A 27361-nucleotide genomic window follows, 5' to 3' on the forward strand; every position below is an offset into this window, starting at 1 on the left:
CCTCTTTCCCCAGGACTCTTTCTTTTAAATAATAGTTTTCCCCTCTCTCCTTCCTGGCTCACTTCCTCAGCTCAGTTTCCTCACCTTCTAAAACTTCTCTTTCAGCCTCTTCCCATGTACTTTCCCAGCCTCCTGGCCTCACCCTGACTGTATTTCTGACTTCCATGGGTCATCTCTTGAGTCTGTTCAGCAACACTGTTCTTGTGGCCTGAAAAACAGGGCCCACATTTCGATGCCATTGAGTGAGCTTGCCTTGCCATTTCCAAGGGGCCAGGTCATCCGTCTCTTTCTCCTCTCCCTTCTCCCCGTGGATCCTTCTTTGCCCTTCTCCACCCACATCATTAGGGATTCTTCTGCCCCCATCTTGGCAGGTGTATATTTTGCTAGGGCTGCCATAACAAAGTACCACAGACTGAGTAGCTTAAAAGACAGAAGTTTATTTTCTTACTATGTTTGAGGCCAGAGTCTAAGACTGAGGTGTCAGCAGGGTTGGTTTCCTCTGAGCCCCCTCCTTAGTTTGTTCATGGCTATTCCCCCTCCCACTCCTGGGCCTTCGTGTGGCCTTTCCTGCCTGTCCTACCCTCCCCTTCTTATAAGGACACCAATTATATTGCATCGGGGCCCACACCAGTGAGCTCATTTTAATTTAAGTGCCTTTCTAAAGCCCCCATCTCCAAATACAGTGATACTCTGTGGTACCGAGGGTTAAGACTTCAACATAGGAATTTTAGGGAGACACACTCAGCCCCTGACAGCAGGAGTGGTGGCAGTGAGGTAGAGGGAGCACGGGCATGCTCGTCTCTGGCAACCTTTTTTTTTGGATACGGTCTCTCTCTGTCACCCAGGTTGGAGTGCAGGGATGTGATCTCAGCTCACTGCAGCCTCGACCTTCTGGGCTTAAGCAATGCTCTTGCCTCAGCCCCTGGAGTAGCTGGGACGCCAGGTGCCTACCATTACACCTCTAATTTTTTGTATTTTTTGTAGAGACTGGGTTTTGCCATGTTGCCCAGAGTGGTCTCCAACTTCTGAGTTCAAGCAATTCCCCTGCCTTGGACTGCCAAAGCGCAGGGATGACAGGCATGAGCCACCACTCCCAGTCTCTGGGTGGATTCTCTTGAACTGGACACCTTCCTGTTAGGGAAGCAAGAAGGAGGCAGGCCCACTGCAGGCCTGCGGGGACAGTTCAGGAGGACCTTCTGAGATTCTGTCCACTCAGCACCCCACTGGGTGCCCCCCCAGAGTCACAGGCACACGGGCTAAAGGAAATCAGATGGGAGTAGCCCTAAAAGAAGCCGAGCATCAGGTAAACCAGAAGTTTAATAAAAATGAGCAAAATTACAACATGGTGGGCCAGCAATGGGCTGCTTCAGAAGGTCTGAGGTGTTGGTCAGCCTGACGTCCTGGCTTCCGTGGTTCTGGGAGGTCACAGGATTGGTCCCTCACACCCAAGGTTCACTTTCCTCAATCACCCTGTTCCCAGTAGGGAGGACTGTGTCTTCCTGGTGTAATTTTTGGCCAGGCTGGTTCTGAACCCCCTCAGCCTGTGAGGAAGGCTGCCTGAGTCTGACCTTCACCACGTGATGATGAGGATGTCCTTTATATTGTTTTCCTAAGTCCACACCCCTACCCCAGGCTCTGAGGATGGCAGACAGAGGAAAGCCCATTTTATGGAGAATTAAGAGCTTTGGGAAAGTCGGAGCCTCCTCCACAGGAGACAGCCACAGCTCCCAGGGTCGGCTTGCCTGCAAGCTCTTCTGAATTCTGTGGGCCCACCTCTCTTGCGAAGTGCTCAGGACGCCGGGTGCTGGTGCTGAGCTAGGTCCAAGAGTCTGCACAGAAGGGAGCGCCGCTGGGCCCAGACTTCCCTGGCAGCCACTGCAGGCCAGGCCAGTTAGGAGGTGCTGCTCCTCCTCCGCGGGTGGAGGGCTTTCCTCCTGGCGATGTCCTCCTCAGTGTCACTCTCACAGTTCCTCTGGAGAAAGCAAAGAGAAAGAGGTCCAGGGCAGGAGGATCATGAGATGCCAGGAATGGGGCTATGCTGGGCAACCTGGGTTGATTCACCTGGGCCAGGGGCCTGCAAGCCAGGGAGGTGGGGGGTGAAAGCAAGTCTGTTGCACCATCCAGGGGTTGGGGGAGGGGAGGGATCTGAAATGAGGCTAGACCAGCTACTTTGAGGAAGGATGCTCCCAGGAGGAAGGAAAGCAGCAGGGCATCTAAGGGAAACCAGACATCAGGAGAAGCCAAATGATACTAAAGAAAATTACATCTAGTTCCCCTTGAGGCTGCCACATAATCAAGGCCACTTGGCTGGGTGGTCTGTGGCTGCCGGGTCTCCTGAGCTCGGCCTAGAGAGACTGGAGGATGGCCATGAGCCACAGGGTCCTCCCCATGCTCCGACAGCCACCATGCCATGCCCCTTCTTCTTTGATGGGCTGCACCTTTAGCCACCTTGTCAAGCAGTTTTTCCAGGGAAAGGACTTCTGAGTTCCATTTTTATAAAAGAGGAAATGAGTCTAAAGTACTGTCTGTCAGCTCCTACATGGCAAACCAGAGCTGAGGCAGCCACCCTGAGGTCAAAATGTCTTTTCATCCAAGTCTTGATAATCTAATGTAATTATTAAAATTATTAAAAGAAGTACTAATCCACAATGACTTCAGTCCTAAAATATCTGTTGTCCAATGTCCAATTCCAGTGCTTTTTTTTTTTTTTTTTGAGACAGTTACACTCTTGTTGCTCAGGCTGGAGTGCAATGGCGTGATCTCGGCTCACTGAAACCTCCGCCTCCCGGGTCCTGGTTCAAGCAGTTCTCCTGCCTCAGCCTTCTGAGTAGCCAGGATTACAGGCACGTGCCACCACACCCAGCTAATTTTTGTATTTTTAGTAAAGATGGGGTTTTACCATGTTGGCCAGGCTGGTCTCGAACTCATGACCTCATGATCCACCCACCTTGGCCTCCCAAAGTGCTGGGATTACAGGCATGAGCCACAGCGCCTGGCCCTTTTTTTTTTTTTTTAAAGGAAAGTCCCTTTGGGAAAACTGTATAACAGATATCTGGGACCCAACCCTTTTCCACTTCTAGGATGAAACTTTGAGCTGATGATGCTTGCTGTTTGAGTAAAAAGAGTACTATTTAAGAATATTTGTTGCATTGGGAGTTATACCTGATGTAAATGACGAGTTGATGGGTGCTGACGAGTTGATGGGTGCAGCACAGCAACATGGCACAAGTATACATATGTAACAAACCTGCACGTTATGCACATGTACCCTAGAACTTAAAGTATAATAATAAAAAAAAAAAAAGACTTTAAAAATTAAAAAAATTTAAAAAAAAGAATATTTGTACAAGAACAAAAGTTTGGAAAGAAATTGACATTCTTTTTGGCTGGGCGCGGTGGCTCACGCCTGTAATCTCACCATTTTGGGAGGCCGAGGTGGGCGGATCACCTGAGGTCAGGGGTTCGAGACCAGCCCGGCCAACACGGCAAAACCCCATTTCCACTAAAAATACAAAAATTAGTCGGGCATGGTGGTGCAGGCCTGTAATCCCAGCTAATCAGGAGGCTAAGGCAGGAGAATCTCTTGAACCCGGGAGGTGGAGGTCACAGTGAGCTGAGATGGTGCCACTGCACTGCAGCCTGGGAGAGAGTAAAACTCTGTCTCAAAAAAAAAAAAAAAAAAAAAAAATTGGCATTCTTCTCAATTACTCTGGTCCTCTCTCCCCACAGATTGCATCTGTCAGGGAAGCAGGGCCAGTGGCTCAGCCTGCGAGGCATGCCCACCATCTGCCACTCATCCTCCCAGGGTCTTTTCCCCTTCCTCCAGCCTGAGCCAGCTGGAAATCCAAGGTCAAGATCAACTTTAGCCAAATATCCTAGACCAAGCCCGGCTATAACAATAAAAATAACTCGAGCTCTGCCGAATAGCAACTTTTTAGCATGAGTCAGAGCCAAACAGTAAAAAAATAAGCTGGGTGAAGTCTGCTTGTCATTATCAGGGATTCTCAGAGGGACAGTGGTCCAATCCCCTTCACAGGAGATGAGGAAAGCAGCCAGAGCAGGCACAAGGCTTGGCCAAAGCCACACAGTTATTTGGGGCCTCTGGGCCAGAAATCCTCAAGTGCTGGCAAGAGATCACGCTGAAGACAGAAGACCCCAGGCTGTGTGGAGGGAGTGGGGACAGCAGGGCTGTCGTGGGTCTAGCCGTGCACCATGAGGCTGTTCAGCCCTCTTAGGCACCCACCTCCCAGTCCCTCCCTGAGCAAGGCATCCCCTTCTGTCCTGACCTGTGGCATCCCAGACACTCCTGAGCACCCTATACCACACTCCATAAGCGGGGGAGAGGGCTGTCCGGGGAACCCCTACCAACTGCATTTTAAAGTCTACAGGAGGATTTTATTTTTTTAATTTGTAAATTTAATTTTCTTTAGAGGTAGGGCCATGCTCTGTTGCCCAGGCTGCAATGCAGTGGCGTGATCATAATTCACTGTAACCTTTAACTCCTGGGCTCAGGTGATCCTCCCACCTCAGCTCCCTGAGTAGCTAGGACTATAGGTGCGCGTCGTCATACCCGGCTAATTTTGTTTGTTTGTTTGTTTTGTTTTGTAGAGTCAGGGTCTCACTATGTTGCCTAGGCTGGTCTTTAACTCCTGGACTCAAGTGAACCTCCTGCCTCAGCCACCCAAAGTGCTGGGATTATAGGTACGAACCACTACGGCCAGCCTACAGGAGGGTTTTAAACAACAATAATTGCTAACACTTACTGAGCACTTACATACCAGGCTGTAAGAACAGGTCATTATTGGCCGGGCACGGTGGCTCATGCCTGTAATCCCAGCACTTTGGGAGGCCAAAGTGGGCAGATCACCTGAAGTTGAGAGTTCAAGACCAGCTTGACCAACATGGAGAAACCCTGTCTCTACTAAAAATACAAAATTAGCTGGGTGTGGTGGCACATGACTGTAATCCCAGCTACTCGGGAGGCTGAGGCAGGAGAATCGCTTGAACCTGGGAGGTGGAGGTTGTGGTGAGCCGAGATCGCACCATTGTACTCCAGCCTGGGCAAGAAGAGTGAAAATCTGTCTTTAAAAAAAAAAAAAAAAAAAAAAATGTCATTATTTAACCTTTAGGAACTATTATTAACCCTATTTTACAAATGATGAAATCTCAGCACAGAGAGGTTAAGCAATTTCCTCAAGGTCACACAGTAAGTGGCAGATTTGAATCCTGGCACTCTGACTCCAGAGACCACCCTCTTCATCAGTATATTCTGTTATAAGCTACTCCTTTTAAATGTATACAAAATGGCAATAAAGCAATCAAATATAAGATCTTGTCTAAATATTATGATGATGGTAATCTGAAGCAAAGCAGAAATGGAAATACGGAAAAGAGAATGTAAAGCTCCCATTCTAAAGCAGCTTTTGGGTTGTGTCAGAAATACGTTTGAGGTTGTCTGTGGTCAGCCGGCAGCAGCGGCCCCTCTGACAGCCCACCAGGAAAGGATGGGAGATCCTCCAGGAGTTCATGCTGCTGCATCAGCCCTCCCCTCCTGGCACCACCCGGAGGTCCCCACATTCCTCTGAGGATCACACTTCAGCCTTCAGGGAAGAGGAGGACTGGGCCAGCAGAACTGGCTGGGAACAGTGAACACCCACCTGCCTTGCAAGGGGAAAGGGAACTCACTCATCCCTGAGCTCCAGGCTACCGCAGAATTCTGCCCAAGAAGAGGGCACGCATTTACCCACCAGGTCCTCATCTGGCCTCAGGTGCACCTTCTTCATCAGCGAGCGGGTGAGGTGGTTGCACAGGGACACGATGCTGAAGGAGAGCTGAGGGAGGCAGAGAAAAGGAACGCCCAGGTGAGAATGTACACGGAGACCCAGGAGAGCCAGAAACCCCACCCAGGTCCCCCGGGCCACCCCAGCCCCAGACACACCTTCCACCGCCGGCGGACATACTGCTTCTTGAAGTTCTCCAGATTGACCACAGACTCCCTGCGCACCATGGCTTGCTGGTTGTCCACCGGCTGAGAGACAAAGCAGAGCATGGCAGCTGCTGCTGGGCTTCAGACAGCAGCCACCCTCCTTGCCGCAGAACCCCCCACCCACCGCATGCCCACCGCCCTTGGCTTGACCCTGGCATCTCCCCACCAGGCGGGGCACACCGTGGGAGCATCGCAGTCAGGGCAACAGCTACACATGTCTCAGCTGTTCAGGAGATGCCTCTCAGCTATTATTACCACAGCCTGACACACAGGCAGCCTTGGCTGGAGGCTCAGCAGCTCCTGAAGGGGAACGGCAGGAGGCGGGGGCTTCAATCACACATCACTTTGGGGAGAGGGTCATTTTACAGCAGTCTGGGATGCCTTCTGGGCACTGGGGCGATTCTGGGCTTAGCAAAACAAATGCCTTGTTGGTAGATAGGGAATTCATACTCCATTAAAAAATAAATGGAAGGAAATAAGGGCTTTGATGAAAGTCAAGAGGTGACAGGATGTGCAGTTGCTTTTCACAGGCTGGCAGTCAAAGCTCAGCTTAAATCTTGACTTCTCCAAGAAGCTTGGGATGGTTTCTCTGAGCCTCAGTTTCCCCATCTGTAATATGGGGATTATAATATGTCACAGGGTTAAGAATTACATGATCACACATATATAAAGTGCTTAGCCCAGCACCACTCAATACATAGTAATAAGTTATAGTGAGCTTTCCTGCCTTCTCCATTCCCTCTTCAACTCCTCCCTTTTGTAAAATAAGGTTTTCTGAAATCAAGAGAGGTTTCAGGGGTTCTATGAACAAAATGTGCTATATCCATACAAAGGAATATTAGTCAGAAATACTATTCATAAAAAATTGAGTCCAATACATTTTACAACACGGATGAACCTTAAAAACATTATGTTAAATGAAAAAAGCCAGACACAAAAGGCTACCTGCTGTATGATTCAATTTAAATAAAATGTCCAGAACAGACATATCCTTAGAAACAAAGCAGATGGGTAGCTACCAGGGGCCAGGGAAAGGGGAGAACGGGGAATGGCTACTAAAGGGTATGACATTTCTTCCTGGGGTAATGTAAACATTCTGGAATTAGATAGTGATAATGGTTACACAACCTTGTGAGTATACTAAAAACCACTGAATTGTACATTTTAAAATGGTGAATTTTATGGTATATAAATTATAACTCAATTTTTAAAATTTAGTGTGTATGTACAGACACGCATTTCTTTGGAGGAGCATTGATAGCTTTTATTGAATCTCAAAGGCCCCCCTGACCTCAAGAAAATGAACTGCCCAGAATGATTCCAAAGGTCCTGGGCAGCTCTGGTTTTCTCTGTGCTCTGATAACCTTCCTGCCGCAATGCCTCATTGGGCATCTGGTGAATGCTAAGCGAGCTTGCCTGTTGATTCCCAAGTGCGGGTCTTGTCTCCTGACCATGCTCCGAGCACGCCTCCACGCTTGATTTTTCATCATGGCATCAGGCACCAGAAGAAAGCCAGTGCACACTGCCGGCCACACTGCTCTGGAGCTGGCACCCTCTGGCAGGAGTCCATCCCATGGCAGCCCCTGCCGCCCATCCCCCTGGAAGGCCTTCAAGTATTTCAAAGGCCAATTTCAGAGATGATCTCCTCCAAGACAAATTTCAGAAAATCATGTCTCCCTCCCTGACATGAACAAAGCAGTGCTCCTTTATTAAGTCCAGCACCTGTCAGTCAGCCTTGCAGAGGATTCATCTCACTCCTGGAAAATGACTGGAGGGCACAGACTTTCTTCCTGTCTATGTCAGTGCCCCGACCCCAACTCTCCTCCCTACCCGGAACCTACAACAGTGAGTGCTTAATAGTTGTACGGTTAAGTTGTTTCCCTGAGCTGTTGGAGAGACAAGTTGGAATGAAATCCCAGGACCTGGGACCTACTTACTCCCACTGATGAGGGGCCCAGGTCACCTGGTCAGCCCAGTCACACCACTGTGAAAGGGTGTCAGGGCACAAAGGCTCCCCATGGCCCTGCCCAGGAGTCAGCAGGATGTAGAGCTCCAGGGGCAGGGGTTGGGGTGACCCGGAGCTGGACAGGGAGTGCATGCCACCTAGAAGTGGATGGTAGATGAGAAACCAGGGGCTATTCACCCTCGAAACTGAAGCACAGTGCTTTGGGCCAAAGAGTGCAGAAGGAAAGACAGGAGGGGAAGGAGAAAGACAAGGAATGGGAAGAGAAAAGGATGAGGCTGCCAGAGGAACCACCAGGCCATGTCCAGTCCTCTAGATCCTGTCTTTAACTGTTACCCACTCTGTGCACCTGCGAGCCCAGCCCTGGGTCTAGTCCCCCCTGGAAGGGAGGCACAAAAGTAGGTGGAGGGTGACAAATCTGTGCTGAAGATCTTGCCTTTTTCCTTCTCCAAGCCTTCCAGTGGCTTCCCCGTGCTCTCTATACATCCCCATGAGCTCATGGAGACCCTCAAGGCCTGCACCCTCCACCCTGATTTTCTACCTCTCCTTCCTGTCCATTTGGCTCCCATCGCACAGGTCCACTTGCTGGTCTGTGAATCCAAAGTTTCCGGGTCTTTGCCCTTGCTCCCTCCTATACTCACTTTGTCACTTTGTTCAAGTCTTTGCTCAAATGTTATCTCCTCAGGGAAGCCTTCCTTGACCACACTAGTAGCAACCCAACTGCCCCCATGACTCACTATGCCAGAGTACTAAATCTTCATTACACGTGGTGCTACCTGATATTCTGTTCTGTATTTATTCACATTCACCCCTCAGTATCCTTGGAGGGTTGGTTCTAGGACTGCCGCAGATACCAAAATCCATGATGCTCAAGTCCCTTATTATAAAATGGTGTGGTATTTGCATGTAACCTACACATACCCTCCCCTAATGCTTTAAATCTTCTCTAACTTACTTATAATAGCAAATATTATGTAAATGCTATGTAAATAGTTATCACACTGTATTATTTGCATTTATTATTGTAATGTTATCTTTTTTACTTTTTGCACATTTTTGATCTGTGGTTGATTGAATCTGAGGATGTGGAACTTGCAGGTAGGGAGGGCTGACTGCTTGCTTTTTGTTAGTCCTCTCTCCCTCACACCTCCAAGCTCCTAGAATTTCCTTTCCAAGGTGCTTAGCACCCTCCCCAACCCATCAACCGTTTCTAACTGTAACTTCACTGACGTCTGCAATTCCCTTGGGCATGAATGATCTTTGAGCCTAACCCTCACAGGGGCACTTGCACCTCTCAAGGAGAGTTTGCTGAGATGGGATTAGTAGACTCTGGAGGGGAAGAGATTTCTTTTTGTCCACTTACTGATTGGCACCCTCACCCAGGGGAGGAAGAGCTAAGCCTATGGCTGGAAGGTCAACATGCAGGTGTGGGGGATCTCGTTCATGAGAATCCCACTCACCTCCTGGTCCAGCAGTGCCAGCCACTGAGCAGAGGGGCCCAGCTAAAATGTCAGGTGAGATCATCTTCCCAGAGACTATTAATGGGAGGTGATGCCATTCTTTTGAGGGCCCTGTTTATAGCTACACACAACAGCACCAACCCTGAGGAGGCGGCCACGGGGCTATCAATCTGTCAGGCTGGCCTTTCCTAATCAATGGGCCTTCCTGGTTGTTAAGAGCCTCACTAAACGCTGATGCTGACATTTCAGCCTGGAAACATGTAAATTCTGCAGCAGAGGTGAAAATGCTGCAGCAAAATTGTTCCCAGAGGGAATGTGGCACAAATACTTTTGATTCAAGTGGGGGTGTGAGGGGGAGATGGAACTGTGTCCTGCCTTCTCCTGACCACCCCTCCCTGCAAACAGAAAGTGCCCGCCTTCCGGCCTTGTGGTCCATCTGTGATACCAGGGAGTCCCGGTGATTCTGACCAGGCTCCTAGGAGTGTGTTTGGTGTCTTGGAAAAATGTCCAAAAGGGAAGCAAGAAGACAGAAAACTGTGAGATAGTCAAGTTTTGTTTATGCAGCTGCAAATGCCTTTGAAAAAGTCCAGTGGGGTGTGCCAGGTCAGTACCAACATCCACAGGCAGGGGCAGGAAGCAGCAGCTGCTGCGAAGGCATGAAAAAGGAATCCTGGCTTTACAGAAGAGGCGACTCCCCCAGCTCCACCCCACACACAACGATTTTCTCTAGATACTAGGCCTCCTTTAGGAACTGCAAGCAGATTGCACCTCCAACCCCCATCTGTGCCATCTCTCCAGCCCCTTACTCCAGTGAAAGCCAGGGCACTCTCATACCCACTTCTCTCCTGCCCAGGACCCCTCCCCGCTGCCCTTCCCTCAATGGAGTTTTACAGGTGGCACCCCTCCACCCCTTCCCTTCACTGGCTGTTTTGATGGCTGAAGCCTGGGCTCTTCTGCCTTCACCCACCTGTTTTCCCAGGAAAGGAGCACATAGGGCTTGTGGGAGGCTTCAGTCTCTGCCTCCTCCTAAGTGGGAGGGGGAACTGCAGAAAGGCTGTGAGCCTGCAGGCTGTCCCCTACAGTGAACAAGCCAGTGGAAGGAGGCAGAAATGTCCCTTTCCTTGCTTGGCCTGGTCTCACTTTTCTGAGTTAGGTCTCGACATGGATACGCTCTCTTTTTTATTCTTCTTCTATGGGACCATCAGTTTTCTGAGCAATTTTTCTCCCCAGGAAAAGCTCCAAACGTTCTTCCTTTTGTACCGTTATAAAACCCAAGAGACTTGAGAGATGTAGCAACCAAATGCCACATGCGGACTGTTTGGATCCTGATTTGAACAAACCAGCTGTAATGGGACACTGTTGGGAGTGGTGGGGACATGTGAGTATGGAATGGGAATTCAGGTGAGATAAAGGAACTACTACTGATTTTGTCAGATGTGATAATGGCACGGGGTTATATTAAAAAGAAAGTCCTGGCCGGGCGCAGTGGCTCAGGCTTGTAATCCCAGTACTTTGGGAGGCCAAGGCAGGCAGATCACCTGAGGTCAGGAGTTCAAGACTAGCCTGGCTAACATGGTGAAACCCCATCTCTACTAAAAACACAAAAACTAGCCAGGTGTGGTGGTGGGTGCCTGTAATCTAAGCTACTCGGGAGGCTGAGACAGGAGAAGAATTGCTTGAACCTGGGAGGTGGAGGTTGCAGTGAGCCAAGATCGCGCCATTATACTCCAGCCTAGGTGACAAGAGTGAAACTCTGTCTCAAAAAAAAAAAAAAAGAAGAAGAAGAAGAAAATCCTTAGCAGAGATTTATGCTGGAGAATTTATGAGTTACATAAGTCTGAAGTTTGCTTTAAAATACCCCAGAAGAAAAGTAATGGGAGAGATGAATGAAAGAGGACCCGCATGACTTGATTCTTGCTGGAGCAGGGTCATGGGTCCTGGAATCCACTATCCCATTCCTTATACTTCTGTGCAAGTTTTGACAATTTTCCTGCTGAGGGGACCATAACAAAAAGTTTAAAACTCTCTTTTAAATTTCTGTCATCTCCCTCTCTTTAATCTCCATTCAACTGTTCCAAGTTCCCAACCCCAGTCTGGGCTCATCCCCCCACCCTTCCAGATTTCACTCATGCCTTCCTCAAGGGACACAGTTTGGGGGTGGAAGGGGGTGGTCACTGGTGGGGACAGAGTCCCTGGGAAGGCCTCTTTTCTCTGCCACCCGCTTACCCTTTCTCAATCAGAATTCCTCTCTCCTTTGATTCCTAGGAGATGAGGAAGCTCTATTTTATCACTCACCGCAGCTTTTCCCATCTAGTTGGCTGGGTCCCCATCTGCCCCAGACACTGAGTCTTTTATTTGAGGTTGTCTTGTCCTTGTCTGTAACCTCCCCCTGAGCCAGAGCACAATCAGTGTTTGTTCAATGGCACTGGACCCTTCTGCAATGTGAACATGTCCACTGTGGGGTCAAGAATTTCACAGACCAAGGAAAAACGGCATCCAGTTCCACAGACATTTACAGAAAGTTGACAGTAGGGATGACAGCTGGGCACACAGCCACCTCCAGCATGGGCCGGGCCACCTGTGCTGCGTGATGGAGTGAGGTAGGAAGCCACCATCTTCATGATCACCTGCAGGGGTGGGGAGGGCCCATGGGGGAGACTCCGACTCTTTCTGCCATTATTCCTCTGCTCATTCCCTTCACTGCCAGGCTCCCGCAGCTGCAGAATCATCAATTACCAAACCATCACCCCACCTTCTGAGACACATGAGCACCTGCCTCACAGCAGGGACAGGCAGCTGCCTTCCCCAAGGGCCAGCTCGCCAGCTTCCTTGAGAATCATTATTCAGGGCAATGTCATACACTCACTTTCCCCTCCCAAACAGCCCAGGATGGTGTTTGAACAGAGCACAGAAGCCGACCTTCCATTTGCAGGCTGGGCTGGACTCAGTGGCTCACACCTGTAATTCCAGCACTTTGGGAGGCCGAGGTGGGTGGATCACCTGAGGTCAGGAGTTCGAGACCAGCCTGACCAATATGGTGAAACCCCATCTCTACTAAAAATACAAAAATTAGCCAGGCATGGTAGCACACACCTGTAGTTCCAGCTACTCAGGAGACCGAGGCAGGACAATTGCTTGAACCTGGGAGGCAGAGGTTGGAGTGAGCCGAGATCGTGCCACTGCACTCCAGCCTGGACAACACAGTGAGGCTGTCCTCCCGCCCCCCCCCAAAAAATTTGCAGTTTAGTGAATTAAAAATCCTCAATGGCAGAGGGGCTGCCCACAGAGCAGCACCCACAAGCCTTCCCTCCTCTAGGCACCAGCGAAACAGTCCACTCCCATAGCCCTTCCTGCCACTGTTAGCCCTCAACACTGTTGTAAAAAGTCAGCTGAGGGCGTGTGGGGCGCAGAGATAAGCAGGTCCTGTGGCTGCATCCCACAGGACCCCCTGGTTCCCCCAGCATCAGGTTCCGACACCATGGGAGGACAGGACTTTGGCTGGCCAGGACACAGAAGAAGGTCACGGTCTCCTCTGCTTTCCCCAAAAGACTTGGGGGGCATTTCTCAACTCTCTTTGTCTTTAGAAGCTCTTTGTACAGAGAAAGGCCTGTTTATGACATGTCTAAGTGAGAAGCAGTTACAATAACTGGACGTGAGCACAGAGAGGACGATCTCACTGCTGTAAGGAAAACCACTTAGAGTTCGGAGTCCAGCTTGGGGCCGACTAAACGGGTGACTCTCAGTGCTGTGTGTAACTGATCACGATTCTAAAATAACCACTTTTCCCTCCCTTTTCCCAATTTCCCCCATTCAAATCATTGCTAACATTTTACTCTTTTACTGTATTCTATTTTTATTTTTTGAGACAGAGTCTCACTCTGTTACCCAGCCTGGAGTGCGGTGGTGCAATCTTGGCTCACTGCAACCTCCACCTTCCAGGTTTGAGAGATTCTCCTGCCTCAGCCTCCCGAGTGTCCTGAGTAGCTGGCCCTATAGACACCCACCACCACGCCCAGCTAATTTTTATATCTTTAGTAGAGACAGGGTTTCTCCATGTTGGCCAGGCTGGTCTCGCACTCCTGACCTCATTTGATCCACCCACCTCAGCCTCCCAAGGTGCTGGGATTACAGGCGTGAGCCACCACACCGGGCCTGCATTCTATTTTGACCTTCACCAAAGAGCTTGCCCTGTGTTGCCCCATCAGTGGCTTCCTCTCCTTAGAAACCTGGCTGTGTGAAGGTAATGTTCTGTTAACATGACCAAAGGGACATTTAATATTTGCAGTGTCTCAGCACCAAACATGTATACAACTTCCTGTGACAGGGCAGGTAAGACCTTGCAGAGACTGTAGACAGGTTATTTGAACCAATTCTCTTGGGTGGGATGTAGGAAACGGAGCTTTTGTCATCTTTCATTGGTTCCAAGATGTACATTTTTGGATCTCTGAAGTCAGGAGGCATCTCCCAGACGATGGTATCATATTCTTACTGTTGGCCTGGAGAGAAGGCAGGTGCTCCGGAAGAGGACAGTACTGTTTCTGCTAGCCGTCCAGGGCCACCCAGCCTCAGACTGTTGGACGTTACATTCTCTGCTTGATGTTCTTTTAGATCACACTGATTGTACAAATTCAGAAAGCAACCTGCATGAGTACCACCGGCTTGTGACTCCTGTTCTCAGGGGAGGATTTTTCACCCCCACTCAGTGTCAAGGTTGAGACACACGGGTTTCCTTGCTCCCCCTTTCTCATTTACCCTCTCACTGAGGGCATCACAGCTTTATTTGGTGGGGGTAGAGGGAGGTTCCTATTAGACTCCCCATCTTAGGGTTTTTTTCTTAGTGGTTCATAAAATGATGATGCATCTTATCACCATGGTTTCTCGTAAGTGATGAAGAAAGTTTCTATTACAAATATTGTATATGATATTTGAAATGATCCTTCATGTGAATAGAAAAGGAGATAGGATTTTGAAGAAATGGTTTCATGAGATGAAACTTTCCTGTCTTGTCCTAAACCACTTCTTATCTGAGCTGTTCATGAGGCATTCCCTGCCTAGCACCGGGAACCTGCTGGCTTCCCTTGACTTTTGGGATAAAGGCAGAGTTCTTCTACATGGCCAAAGCCCTGCTGGTCCTGCCTGTTCTCTGGTCATTTCCACACTATATTCCATTCTCTCCCCTCCAGCTTTCAATCCTTGCATTCTTTTTTTTTTTTTTTTTTTTTTTTTTTGAGACGGAGTCTTGCTCTGTCGCCCAGGCTGGAGTGCAGTGGCCAGATCTCGGCTCACTGCAAGCTCTGCCTCCCGGGTTCACACCATTCTCCTGCCTCAGCCTCCCAATTAGCTGGGACTACAGGCGCCCGCCACCTCGCCCGGCTAGTTTTTTGTATTTTTTAGTAGAGACGGGGTTTCACCGTGTTAGCCAGGATGGTCTCGATCTCCTGACCTCGTGATCCGCCCGTCTCGGCCTCCCAAAGTGCTGGGATTACAGACTTGAGCCACCGCGCCGGGCCAATCCTTGCATTCTTAACCTTCCACACTGCCTCTCATCACAGAGGCCTGGCATGGTGGCTCTGTTGGGAAACTTCACTCTCCCTGGTTGGCTTAGCTGATCTCCGTTCCAGTGTCACTCTTCAGGACGCTTCCCCTGACGCTGTCAGACCCCGATGGCAGGCCCCTGCAGTACTACGTGCTTCTCTCCCAGCATAAACACAAGCTGCAGCTCTACCTTTCTGTGATTCTTGATCAATGTTCAAATCCTTCGCTGGACTGAGCACTCCGTGAGGCAGGAATCAGGCCTGTTTTTACTCAACATTGTATCCCCAGAGTCAAGCCAGGCAACTGGCAGTTGGTTGATGCCTAAGTATAATTTGTAAATGGATGGATGAATCCAGGTGTGAGCTGCCCCACAAGCAGGCAGTAAACCTCTGGAGCCTGGCGCAGCCAGGGGAAGCAGAAAGAGCAACAGACTTGTCATCAGAAGGCCTCTACTTTTGCCATAATGATGTGACTTTGGGAAAATCCCATCCTCTGTCTGTTTCCTCATCTCTAAATTGGGAATATCATTTAGTCTGCCTATAAGATAGGGATGTTTTGTGAGGCCGTGAAGACACTTTGAACTATACAAGTTATGCCCCACCCACAAGCTTCTAGCTCAGCAATGGGCTCCTATGCCAAGCTCTGTTGATATGAGTAGGTTGACTGTCCCCTCCCCAAGAGAAAGGGAGATGAGATCTTATCATCCTTGGGGAGGGGTGCTCAAAGCTTTGAGTCATGAAAGGACCATGTGGCCTTGTGCTTCCTCATCTTTACGTTTGCCCTTTTCAAAAACCCTCATGGAATTTCTTAGGCCTTCAAGGCCCAATGGCCTAGGTATATAAGAAAAGGAACCTCCTGTTGAGGACCTTCTGGTCTTTATTCTCGACACAAAGTTGGGGCCATTAGCCAGAAGAGGGGAAAGGGTGGGGAATGGGAAGACTCCTTTCCTTCTCTCCTGCTTGCAGACTGGTCTTCAGACACAGACACGGCTGAGTAGGGACAATGACTGTACCTTCTGGGACAGAGCTCCTGAGACAATCATCTGCAGGTGTATGCATTGCACCTACACCTGGCAGAATGCATGAAGTTGCTTACTTTGCCTCTGGGACCTGGACTTTAATATTAAGGTAGCTATTTACAGCAAAGCCTTACTACTTTCTCCCATATACCTCATCTTAGAGATGGGAATCCTGGGTTTCTGTTTCATCTGTATTGATTGACTATATCATTTTCCCTGAGTCAATTTTCTCATCAGTTGCATGGAAATAATAATAATAATAATAATGCCACCCACCTTCCTATCTCACTGAGTTCTTTTAAGGATCAAGTGAGGTCATTTGTCAGACATAAGTGCACAGTAAGTGAAAAATCAATGCAAACGAAAGGCAATATTATTTTCTCTATGCATTTTAAATCCCTGCTTCTGTAGTAGGAAAGCACCATGCTGACTTAGTTATTCTGAATTAACTCAAATATTACCCAAGATCTACAGTCCATAAGGTATGTAGGCAGAGAGTGAGATGTGAACAAATCCTTCATCACAAACCAATTCTCAAGCATCTCTCCAGGGCCAGCCATCCTCCCTCTGGAGAAGGGGACCCTGAGGGGTATTCACTCTCTAATTGTTTTAACAGCTTGGCTGCCCTGCCAGTACCCTCCCAGAAAACCAGATTGGTGAGGGGAGGTGCAGAATGAAGAATGAACTGGCACCTCAGCGATTCTGGATTCTGTGGAGAGGGTGGAAGGCTATACTACAGACACACACCCCTGCAGGTTAATTCTAGCTGGATGCCGCAGCAGGATGGATGAGAACATGCTTCTGCAAACCTCTTGGAATGCACCACTGACTAGATTCTGGTGATCAGAGCTTCCAGCCGGCCAGAACTTCCTCAGTGCATGATCTGCTGAGCAGCTCTGACAGGGGTTCACTGGTGTCCTGGTGGAATGCAGAGCCCAGGCCCTCGGAGCTCCCACTCTCCAGCTGGAAGCTGCCCACCAGCTCCTGGATCCACTGCAGGTCTGCGGAGAACTCCTGCCTCAGAATCTCAAACTGGGTTTGCAGATGGTCCAGTTTCCTGGCCACGCTTCCAAGGCTAGATCCCGTGGCCTGGATGTCTTCTCGCAGCAGCTTCTTCAATGACTCTACCTTGCGGAACTCATATCTGAGCTGGGACAGGTCGTGCCGGGTGCTCTCATTCTCCTCCCGGTACCAAGCTTCCTTCTCATTGAAGATGGAGACCAGGGCCTCCACATCGTCCTGGATGGTATCGTTGGCCTCCACCAGGGCATGGAATCCCAGGTCCACCCGAGCCACGTCTTCCACCACACAGGCAAAACGTTCAAAGTTGACGTAGGAGTTGTTGCGAGGCATGCTTGAGTGGCATTTGAGAGTGTACTCTCTCAGGCGCTTGGTTTTCAGCTGGGTGGGCTCTGTCTTCCGCTCTTCGGGGGCTCTGACTTCTCCTTTTGACTGGTGGGTGTTCAGACAGAAGAACCAGAGTGTTAATTTGCCTCCCGCCCCAGAGGGCAGTTCGAGGGGCAGGCAGAAGGCACACACAAGCGGCCTCTGGCATTCATTGCATGCATCAGGGCAGGGAGAACCAGGGCGGGATGAGCAGCCCCACAGACCGTACGTGAGGTCAAGGGTGTGGGGCTGCTGCCTGCATGCTCATTCAGGGCAGAGGGGTCCACAGTCATTACAGAGAGCTCCACACACATAGCATTTAAGGGGTGCTCACGCAGACAAGCAGGCTGCAGCCAGGACTCCACAGGCATCTGCGCAGGGCTGCAGTGCATGAGGCCAGGGCTCACGCAGCGGGGCTGAGGAGCATCTCTCCTTCAGGGCTCCTTGGGCCTTCCCCATCCTTCAATGAGCAGATGAAGCTGAGCAGATGAAGGCGACCTCCTCTCAGACTACTCCAGCCCTTCCTGTTCTGTCTTCCACAGGCCTCACCTTCTCTTTGTATTGATTGATTGATTATTATTTTTTAGAGAGATGGGGTCTTGGCATGTTGCTCAAGTTGGTCTTGAACCCCAGGGCTCAAACCATCCTTCTGCTGCCTCGGCCTCCCAAAGTGCTGGGATTACAGGCATGAGCCACTGCGCCTGGCCTGCCTCACCCTCTCTTATCTCTACCTTTCTTATGGTCATTTCATCCTTGCTGACCTTCTCATGTAACAGTTAAGGTGAATGGGAAGTCTGGTGATGTCCCTGGGTGTGCATAGCTGGCCAGTCAGCAGAATTAGGGCCTGAATCCTGCTGAGTCTCACCCTCTCAAAGTGCTCTTCACTACACCAGACCGCAAGAGCCTCTGGAAAGCCAGCAGCCAGAAGCCCAGCTGCAAGGCGAGTTAGGCAGGGATTCATCTTTTCGCTCCAACTCTCCCCGGAGGGAACAGAATTGCCCTAACAGTGGCTGTCTCTCTTCCCCACCAGGCCTCTGTCTTGGGCCCCATTCCTCAGGGCCTGAGGAGGTGGGTGGCTGATTTAAGTGTCATCCTTGACTCAGAGACCCAAAAATCAGAAGGAAGGAGGGCTGGTCACAAAGTTGGGGTTTTCAATTGTCATTGATCTCTCTACACCTGGGGAGCCCTGATTTCCACGTGGAGAAGTGGCAGTGACACACCCTCCAACAAAGAACGCTGTGTAAGTTGGCCCCAAAGAAAAAGGGTTTCAACTGAGGTTTGTGAGAGTTTAATTTCATAAGTTACCTGAATTTGAGACACACAAACTTAAAATGGCAAGCAAATAAACCTATTCGAATAAGCCCAGGCCCTTTGGGGCCCCTGGCTAGCTTTCATCTGTGCCCAGGGTCAGCGTTTCAAGCAAAGGCCTCTCTACAGGCCCTCTGCATCTGGCTGCCTAGGCCAACCCTGGCGACAGAGCAGGGACCCTTTGCCCATTGGAACTCATGGCTGTGCCCTTACCGTGATCCAGGGGTGTCTGAGAGCTTCTTGGATTGTGAGCCGTTTCCTGCAATGAGGATTGGGAAATAGTGATGATCCATGAGGACAGAAGTTGGGAGCAACCATCTCCGTTCTCACTCTTTTTAGAACTATATTTTGGCATTATTTGGCCACTGCTGTCAAACCAGTGGAATGGAGGATGCAGAGATGGATGGGAACCGGCTGCAAATTCTGCCCTCCAGGGGAAGGAAGCAGTCCAGGCAGACCCCTCAATAGAGTGGCCTTGTTACCTAAACCCATACTGTTAGTCCCAAAGCTGAATGGCCTAAGAAGAGTCATAAATGCTTTAATGAGCTTCCATAATCTTCCAAAAGCCAACCCTCCACTGCTAAATCCCTGGTCTCTGTTTTTCTGTTTGCCTCCTGGATCCGTTCTCTGCCTTTTGCTGCTCTGTACCTAGGTAAGCGACTCTCCCTAGCACTGCTCTTAGACAGGAAAATCAGGGCCCTTGCACTCCAGACAACCCCACTCTGGCCCTCTCTGAAGTCTGTGGGATAGAGAGGACATGGTGTTCTAGTCTGTGGACCTTTCTTCCTGCTCCATCCAGGGCATGCTCCGGGTACCCAGCACCCTGCAATCCCTGCCTATTTCATTCTTTGACCCCACAGCCACGGGGCTCACCCTGGCCACTGGAGAAGGGATAGGGTTAGCATGTCTTCCACCGCTGCACTGTACTGACCTCTCCGAGCCTACTAGCTCCTACTCCCAACCTGAACTGGCTTGAAAATCCTGCCACTTAACCTTTTCAAATCTGAATTCCAGGTGCCTTTGGGACAGACTGCACAAGGTAATGAGCCCTAAAGAAACCCAGGCTGACTTCCAGCACACACACACACACACACACACACACACACACACACACACACACGTTATTTACATTTCAACAGGAGAAGAAAGCAGAAAGACTTGAGCAAACAAGACGAATGCCACGTCTTGGCTAGGCCACGCTTCCCAGCACCTGCCCGGATTAGACCACAATGGTGCAGATGACAGCTATGTCAAAGCAGGGACACACTGACAGGTCTTTGCCAGAGGCGACAGGAAGGGATCAGTACCTGAGAAACCAGTGGCTTCTCTGTCCTCTTACCGGGTCTCTTTAACCAGAAGCTTCCGAATGAAGTCCTTGGCCAGCTCGCTCGTCTGGCTGAAGAATTCCTCATCAAAGTCGTAACTCACTGCTGTGATATTTGCCAGTGTTTCCTGCTTCGTGTCTCCCAGGAAAGGGGATGCTCCACTTAGGCTGAGTACAACAGAGAGGGAATCACATAACTGAGGGAAAAGTAGGTGGAAATGGGGATGACGGACTAGGGGAACCCTGCCCCATGACTGCTGCATGGAGCTGGAAGGCTCCCAGCAACACAGCCTGCCCAATCTGGGCAGCCAACCAGCAACCTGTTCAGCTGAATCCAATTCAATACATGTTCACGGAGCTCCTCCTAAGCACCCGACAGAAACTGTGTCTTCAAGGGATGTGAAAGCGGAGGGGAGAGAAACACAGAAACATATCTCTTTGTGATCCCCAGCAGGACAAAGCAGAATATAATGGAAGGCCAGCCAAAGGACAGGGGAGCACAGGAAAGAGGGAGGCCCAGTGCGGCTTCACGGTGACATGGATATTTGCATCGTTTGTGTCTTAAAGAATAAAGAGGTTGTCAGCAGTCAGAGAAGGAGACAGAAAGCCCTTCTGGGTTACAGGAGCAACTTAAGCAGAGCCCAAGAAGTTTGGAAATAGATGGGCCATTAGGGACAGGAAGGATCTGTGTGGTTCCCCAACAGGGACTGTCAAAGATGTCATACAAATAATGACTTCTAAATCTACTATCTCCTGACTCAGATTTCAGTTGCTCATGGGATGCCTTGGTAGAGGCAAGATCCAGGGGTGTCTGTATCAGAAGTGCCATTGTCCCAAATTTATTGTGTCCAAACCCATTCCAAGCATTCCCTTGATGAATGACATTACTTTATGAATGTACCCAAGCTAGAAGCACAGGAGTCACCTTGGACCCTTCTTTCTATTCCCTTGACACATCTGACTGGCCAAAAGCTTCCTTGTTGGTTCCATTTACTAAATATCTCTTGAAAGTCATCCCCATTTCCACAGCCACTTTCTTAGCATGGTGGCAGCAAGATGCACTGGAAACATTTTGATATTGCAATTTGATAAGCCACTCATTAGCTGTGTGAAGCTAGAACCCCTCTGAGCTGTAGTTTCCTCATCTGTAAAATAAAGGAAATAAAATTCCCACCTCACAAGATTGTTGTAAAGAATAAATGCATACAAAAGCCTTATGTAATCCTGGCCCACATTAAGGGCTCTGGAATTAATGGCCATTATTATTGTTATTGTGAGAACACAAAAGCCCTCTATGACCTTCCATCTTCTATAGGATCACATCTAAACTCCTGAGCAAGGCATCAAGCGTTGGTCCTTACCCCATGCTTGGTACATTTCAGCCGAACTTAAGGTTTACCGTTCCTTTTCTCTTGCTGTTTCCTCAGCCAGCATAGCCCTTCCCTCCTTCTCCACCCACAGAATTAACTTCATTCCCTACATCCCAGTTCAAATTGATCCATCAATCATGTGCTCTATTTCTCTCTCAATAAACCTTCAGCAAACCAGTGGCTCCCATCTGTGTCTCAAAGAGGCATGTTCATGCCTCCAGCCTAACCTTGGTTCCACTGGGTGTGAGTTAGGTGTATGGTGTGTTTCCCACAGACAGGGAGCCCCAGCAAGCAGGGAAGACCCTCCTTCATGTCGCATCCTGGGGCCTGGTATGGTGCCTGCCATGGAGCAGATCTCAACAAAGCTGTTAAATTCAAACAAGCCACAAGAAGACTATGTCCTCAGTAGACACTGGGATTCCTTCTTTTTTGAGACAGGGTCTTGCTCTGTTGCCCAGGATGGAGTGCAGTGGTGTAACTACAACTCACTGCAACTTCTGGGCTCAAGCGATCCTCCTGTCTCAGCCTCCCAAGTAGTTGGGACTACAGATGTGGGCCAGCACACCCAGCTAGTTTTTTGTTTTGTTTTTTGTAGAGATGGGGTTTTGTCATGTTGCCCAAGCTGGTCTTGAACTCCTGGACTTAAGCATCTGTCCACCTCAGCCTTCCAAAATGCTGGGATTACATGGAGTTCCTTCATAGTTCAAATCAGAGTCCTGAAGAAATCAAAGTTTCAAGAGCCAGTGTCAGACTATTCTGGCTCTGATCTGAAACTATAGATCGATGTTTCTCAGCCTTCTCTTTGCATCAAATTCAGCTGGAGTTTTAAAAGATACAGATACTAAGACTCTACCCCCAGCAATTGTGATATAATAGATCTGGGGTGGGACGTGGGCCATGGTGGGTATTAAAAGCTCTGCTGTGCAGCCAGGGTTGAGATCTTCTGCTGCAGCTCAGGGGGATCCACCATGTCACACAAGGTTCCTACTCCAAGTGCTGCTGGGAGAGTCAGAGACCTGGTTCACAGGGATCATTGAGAGAATGATCCCCTCAGCTACTGAGCACTGGTGCCGCCTGCCCCAACCGGTTGACTCTTACTCCAGTGTGCTATAAAAATAGCATTTTCCATGTGTGCCGTGAAGGGAAAATGGTTGGGAAGGGCTGATGGAATGAATAGTCACCAGCCCACTGTGCATGGGCCAGAGCCAGGGCTAGGAAACTTGTACATGTTGACTTATTTAGCTTTCACAACACGCCCATGGCAGGAAGTTTGTGATTCCCGTTTTTCTCATGAGAAAAACAAGCCCAGAGGTTAAGTCCCTACCCAAGGTCACAGAGATGGAAAGTGATAGTATCATGGGACTCCAGCCCCAGAGGTAACTCACTACACACTGGAGCTATGCAGAAAATCTCTGTCTAAGCAACTGAATACAGGCAAAGAGGAAGGAGAAAGGAGGAGAGAGACAGTGAGAGGAAGAAAAGGGGATCTGGGGAAATGAGGAAAGAAAGAAGAGGCAAGATTGGGGAGGGCATAAGTAGCTTCACAGGGCTATCCAAAGAGTTCTGAGTGAAGGGCCGGGCGCAGTGACTCACACCTGTAATCCCAGCACTTTGGGAAGCTGAGGCAGGTGGACCACGAGGTCAGGAATTCAAGACCAGTCTGGCCAACATGGTGAAACCCCGTCTCTACTAAAAATACAAAAGGCATGGTGGTGGGTACCTGTAATCCCAGCTACTTGGGAGGGTGAGGCAGGAAAATTGCTTGAACCCGGGAGGCAGAGGTTGCAGTGAGCCAAGATCGTGCCACTGCACTCCAGTCTGGGTGACACAGCAAGACTCTGTCTCAAAAAAAAAAAAAAAAAAAAAGGTTCTGAGTGAAAAGTAACATTCTCCCGTACACCTCGGTCTGGGGGAGGCTAAACAGGGGAGCCCTGGCATTCTACAGGAGAAATGCAGACACAGGCTGTACAGAGTGGAGAGCCTGAGGCTGCTCCCGTGGATGCCTACTCAACCTTAATGTCAGGGTCAGATGGATACAATGAACCTACAGCACTTAGCCTCAGGCTTGCTGTGTGGACTTAACGCATCTGGATTATGGTGGGTGCTTAGTAAATGTCAGTCTGTCAGCCTGCCCCTCTCTCATTCCTTCTGGTTCCCCCAGATCTAAGCTGAGCCAGAGCCCCTACCTCAGGGATACTCACAGGATGTAGGTGATGACGCCTATGCTCCTGCAAAATAAAGAACAGTCAAGTCAGGGCCGCCTGGGTCCAATCCCCGACGAGCAAGGGCACCCTCATGGATCTCAGGGGAAGAGGTCACTTGCCTCCTCCACAGCAGACCCTGGATGCCGTCTCATGCTCCACACCCCTTTCCATCCCTCTCCTCAGCAGCAGCCCGGGATGTGTGTGGAGTCATTGAGCTCCGAATCCTGAGTCTGAAGACCCAAGTTCAAGATCAGACTCTTGCACTTGCAGGCTGTGTGATTTAGGTAAGTCCCTTACCACCTGGGAGCCCTTTTCCCCTTATAAAATGAGGATAATAACTACCTCACAGGACTGTTGGCAGGATTTTAGAAAACCAGGTAACAAAGGTGCTTGGCCAACTGTAAAGCAGGGTCCAAATGAAACGAGTCCCATCTGTGCAGAGAACTAATCCCTGCAGTATCCGCAGGCCCAGCACAGTGCCCAGAATGCATGGACTTTCAGTGACCACTTGGTTGGCCGACTGAGTGAGCTACTGTTACTATTATATTTAACCTGGCTGGGGCAGGCCCAGGGGTGAGCCTGCACCCTCCACCTTGCCTCTTTTCTTGCTCCTCCATTCCTGATAAAGCTCTGACCTGGCCAGGAGCTAACTGGCCTCAGGTCCAGGCCTAGAGGCCTCCAGCTGCCCTGGTCACAGGTCTAACATATTGGGGGAGCAGCCAGAGGCTCTGAACAGTGAGTGTGGAGTAAGGGGCTTTCATAGTTAAGGGGATGTCACCTGGAGCAGGATCTGAGGCCTTCTGCCCTTGGAAAGATCGCTAGGTTACCTGGGTGGCCTGTCCAACTTACCACATGTCAGCCTCCAGACCCAGGGGTTCGTAGTTCACAATTTCTGGAGCTGAAAGAAGTCATATTAAATAGTCAACATGAGTGTGAAAATGACAGGAGAGATGGTTGTAGGGAATTTTAGGGAATTTGGTGCCAAATGTCTCCATCCTGAATCTCCAGGAAAATTAGAGCAGCAGATAAAGGTGACCTGCGTCTAAGATTTCTGAGGAAAGGAGTTGCCATGGCCCAAATGTTTGTGTGTCCCCAAAATTGATATGTTGAAAGCAAATCCCCAATGCAATACTATTAAGAGGTATAGTCTTTAGGAGGTAACTAGGTCATGAGAATGGAAGCCTCTCAAGTGGGACTAGTACCCCTATAAAGAGGCCTGAGGGCTGGGTGTGGTGGCTCACACCTATAATCCCAGCACTTTGGGAGGGTGAGGCAGGAAGACTGCTGGAGCCCAGGAGTTAGAGACCAGCCTGGGCAACACAGTGAGACCCCATCTCCACAAAAAATTTTTAAAAATTACCTGGGTGTGGTGGTACATGCCTGTAGTCCCGGGTACTTGGGAAGAGGCTGAGGTGGGAGGATTGCTTGAGCCTGGGAAGGTTGAGGCTGCAGTGAGCCATAATTGCACTACTACTCCAGCCTGAGTGACAGAGTGAGACCCAATCTTAAAAAAAAAGAGAAAGAAAAAGAAAACGAGGCCTGAGAGAGCTTGTCTGCCCCTTTGGTCATTTGACAACTTAGCAAGAAGGTGCCATCTATGAAACAGGGTGAGCTCTCACCAGATTCCAAAGGTGCCTCACGGGCACCTTGACCTTGGCCTTCCCATCCTCCAAAACTGTAAGCAATAAATTTCTGTTGTTTATAAATGACCCACTTTAAGGTATTTCATTAAAGCAGCCCAAAAGGACTAAGAAAAGAGTTGTCTGTTATCCTGGTAGAAACCTTTTACAAACAGGCCTTGATAGGAAGAGGAAAAGTACACAGAACACCTGAAAAAGGAAGAGGAGAGCAGGGAGAGGAAGGTACAGGAAGGAGAAATGGGGCCTTGGCTATGTGGCCTGCTTTAGAACTCTCTGGTAAAGACCAGTCATGTCAGTGCTGGAAAATGATGAAGAAGAAGGCATTTTCCTCTGAGTCTGGTCTGAAAGAGGGTCCCTCCCATCTGATGAGCAGGAGGACATTCTTGGGGGCCCCTGAGACAATGAGCTTGAGGTGCCTGAGGGGCAGCCAGGGGAAGATGTCCAGGGGCAGGCTTCAGGGGAGTGGGTCAGATCCATCATGTTTGGAGCCATCCATGTACAGGAAGGAGCAGGAGCTGAGCCAGCGATATGATGACCAGGAAAGGGTGCAGAGTCTAGGAGAGATGGCTCTGTCAAGGAGACAAGAAGACCAAATGCTCCCCAGAGATCAAGCAGATAATCCCTGGAAAGTGAGTGTTGAATTTCACAGCCCCGCAGTGCCCAGAGTGTCAAGAAGGTACAGGCTGGGCACGGTGGCTCACATCTATAATCCCAGCAGTTTGGGAGGCCGAGGTGGGTAGATCACTTGAGGTCAAGATTGGAGACCAGCCTGGCCAACATGGCAAAACCCCATCTCTACTAAAAATATAAAAAAATTAGCTGGGTATGGTGGCGGGTGCTTGTAATCCCAGCTACTCGGGAGGCTGAGACAGGAGAATCGCTTGAACCCGAGAGGTGGAGGTTGCAGTGAGCCGAGATCACACCATTGCACTCCAGCCTGGGCAACAAGAACAAAACTCCATCTCCAAAAAAAAAAAACAAAAAGAAGGTACAAAGAAGTGGAGGTAAGAGCATAGATGACACTTTTTAAAAGCTTGGAGATTATGGAGACAAAAGAGAGGACAGTAGCTTGAGAAGGACTGTTCATCCATGCTTTTTACATTTTCACTGCTGCACAGTAATCCATCATGTGAATGTGTATCATTTTTTAGTCATTCTCTCAGAGTTCGTTTAAATGGCTTCCATTTTAAAAAATTATTGAAACGACATTGCTATGAACTTTTTTTTTTTGCATGTGTTTCCTAATGTGCACATGAAAGACTTTCTTTAGGTCAGTGATAATTCAAAGTGTGGTCTGCAGAGACAAACAGTCCATAGACTGTCACTGGTCCAACAAGATAGGCACAGAAATTTGGACTATGCGTTTAGAGACTCTTATAGCAATGTGACACTGCTGTGACATCCAAACTGTGGTCATTTTTCTAATAATTTATTTGCTTTCATTTTTAATTTTTTGATACAGAGTTTCACTCTTTTTGCCCTGGCTGGAGTGCAATGATGCGATCTTGGCTCACCACAATCTCCACCTCCTGGGTTCAAGTGATTCTCCTGCCTCAGCCTCCCAAGTAGCTGGGATTATAGGCACGCGCCACCAAGACAAGCTAATTTTATATTTTTAGTAGAGACAGGGTTTCGCCATGTTGGCCAGGCTGGTCTCAAACTCCTGACCTCCGGTGATCCACCTCCCTCAGCCTCCCAAAGTGCTGGGATTACAGGCATGAGTCACAGCGCCTGGCCTAAGAATTTATTTTTTATTGTATCTTACTGAAGTAGCAGTTCAGGACAGACTGATTTTTTTTTTTTTTTTTTTTTTTTTTTGAGACAGGGTCTTGCTTATTTACCCAGGCTGGAGTGCAGTGGCACAATCACAGCTCACTGCTGACTCAACCCCCTGGGGTTAAGCGATCCTCCCACCTCAGCCTCCCAAGTAGCTGGGACCACAGGCATGTGCCACTATACCAGCTACTTTTTAAAATTGTTTTTGTAGAGATGAGGTCTCACTACATTGCCCAGGCTGGTCTCAAATTTCTAGGCTCAAGCCTCTGGCCTCAGCCTCCCAAAGTGCTGGGATTACAGGCATGAGCCACCACATCCAGCTGAATTTTTTTTTTTTTAAAGCTTTCATCATAGATTGAGAAGCAGAACTCACTTTCTCATGCCACTGATC

General features: G+C 49.3%; 1 protein-coding gene across 6 annotated transcripts in view; it reads right to left on the minus strand.

Annotated features, from left to right (window-relative positions):
- Positions 1-417: 417 nt before the first annotated feature.
- The window catches only part of DAPK2 (death associated protein kinase 2), a 138237-nt gene continuing 111293 nt past the window's right edge, over positions 418-27361 (minus strand). For 5 of the 6 annotated variants that reach the window (XM_073012221.1, XM_008016322.3, XM_073012223.1 and 2 more), the window contains 7 exons: positions 24404-24452; positions 23552-23578; positions 19996-20148; positions 18870-18915; positions 5939-6028; positions 5748-5831; positions 418-1972 (listed from right to left, as the gene is read on the minus strand). In XM_073012221.1, coding sequence (XP_072868322.1) covers positions 1892-1972; positions 5748-5831; positions 5939-6028; positions 18870-18915; positions 19996-20148; positions 23552-23578; positions 24404-24452 — 530 coding nt within the window. In that variant the 3' untranslated portion in view covers positions 418-1891. Of the gene's footprint in view, positions 1973-5747; positions 5832-5938; positions 6029-15739; positions 17415-18869; positions 18916-19995; positions 20149-23551; positions 23579-24403; positions 24453-27361 lie in introns of those variants that run through there. The other variant, XM_073012224.1, reaches the window with a different exon arrangement.

The sequence above is a fragment of the Chlorocebus sabaeus genome, chromosome 26 (genome assembly GCF_047675955.1).
Source record: "Chlorocebus sabaeus isolate Y175 chromosome 26, mChlSab1.0.hap1, whole genome shotgun sequence".
Lineage (NCBI taxonomy): Eukaryota > Metazoa > Chordata > Mammalia > Primates > Cercopithecidae > Chlorocebus > Chlorocebus sabaeus.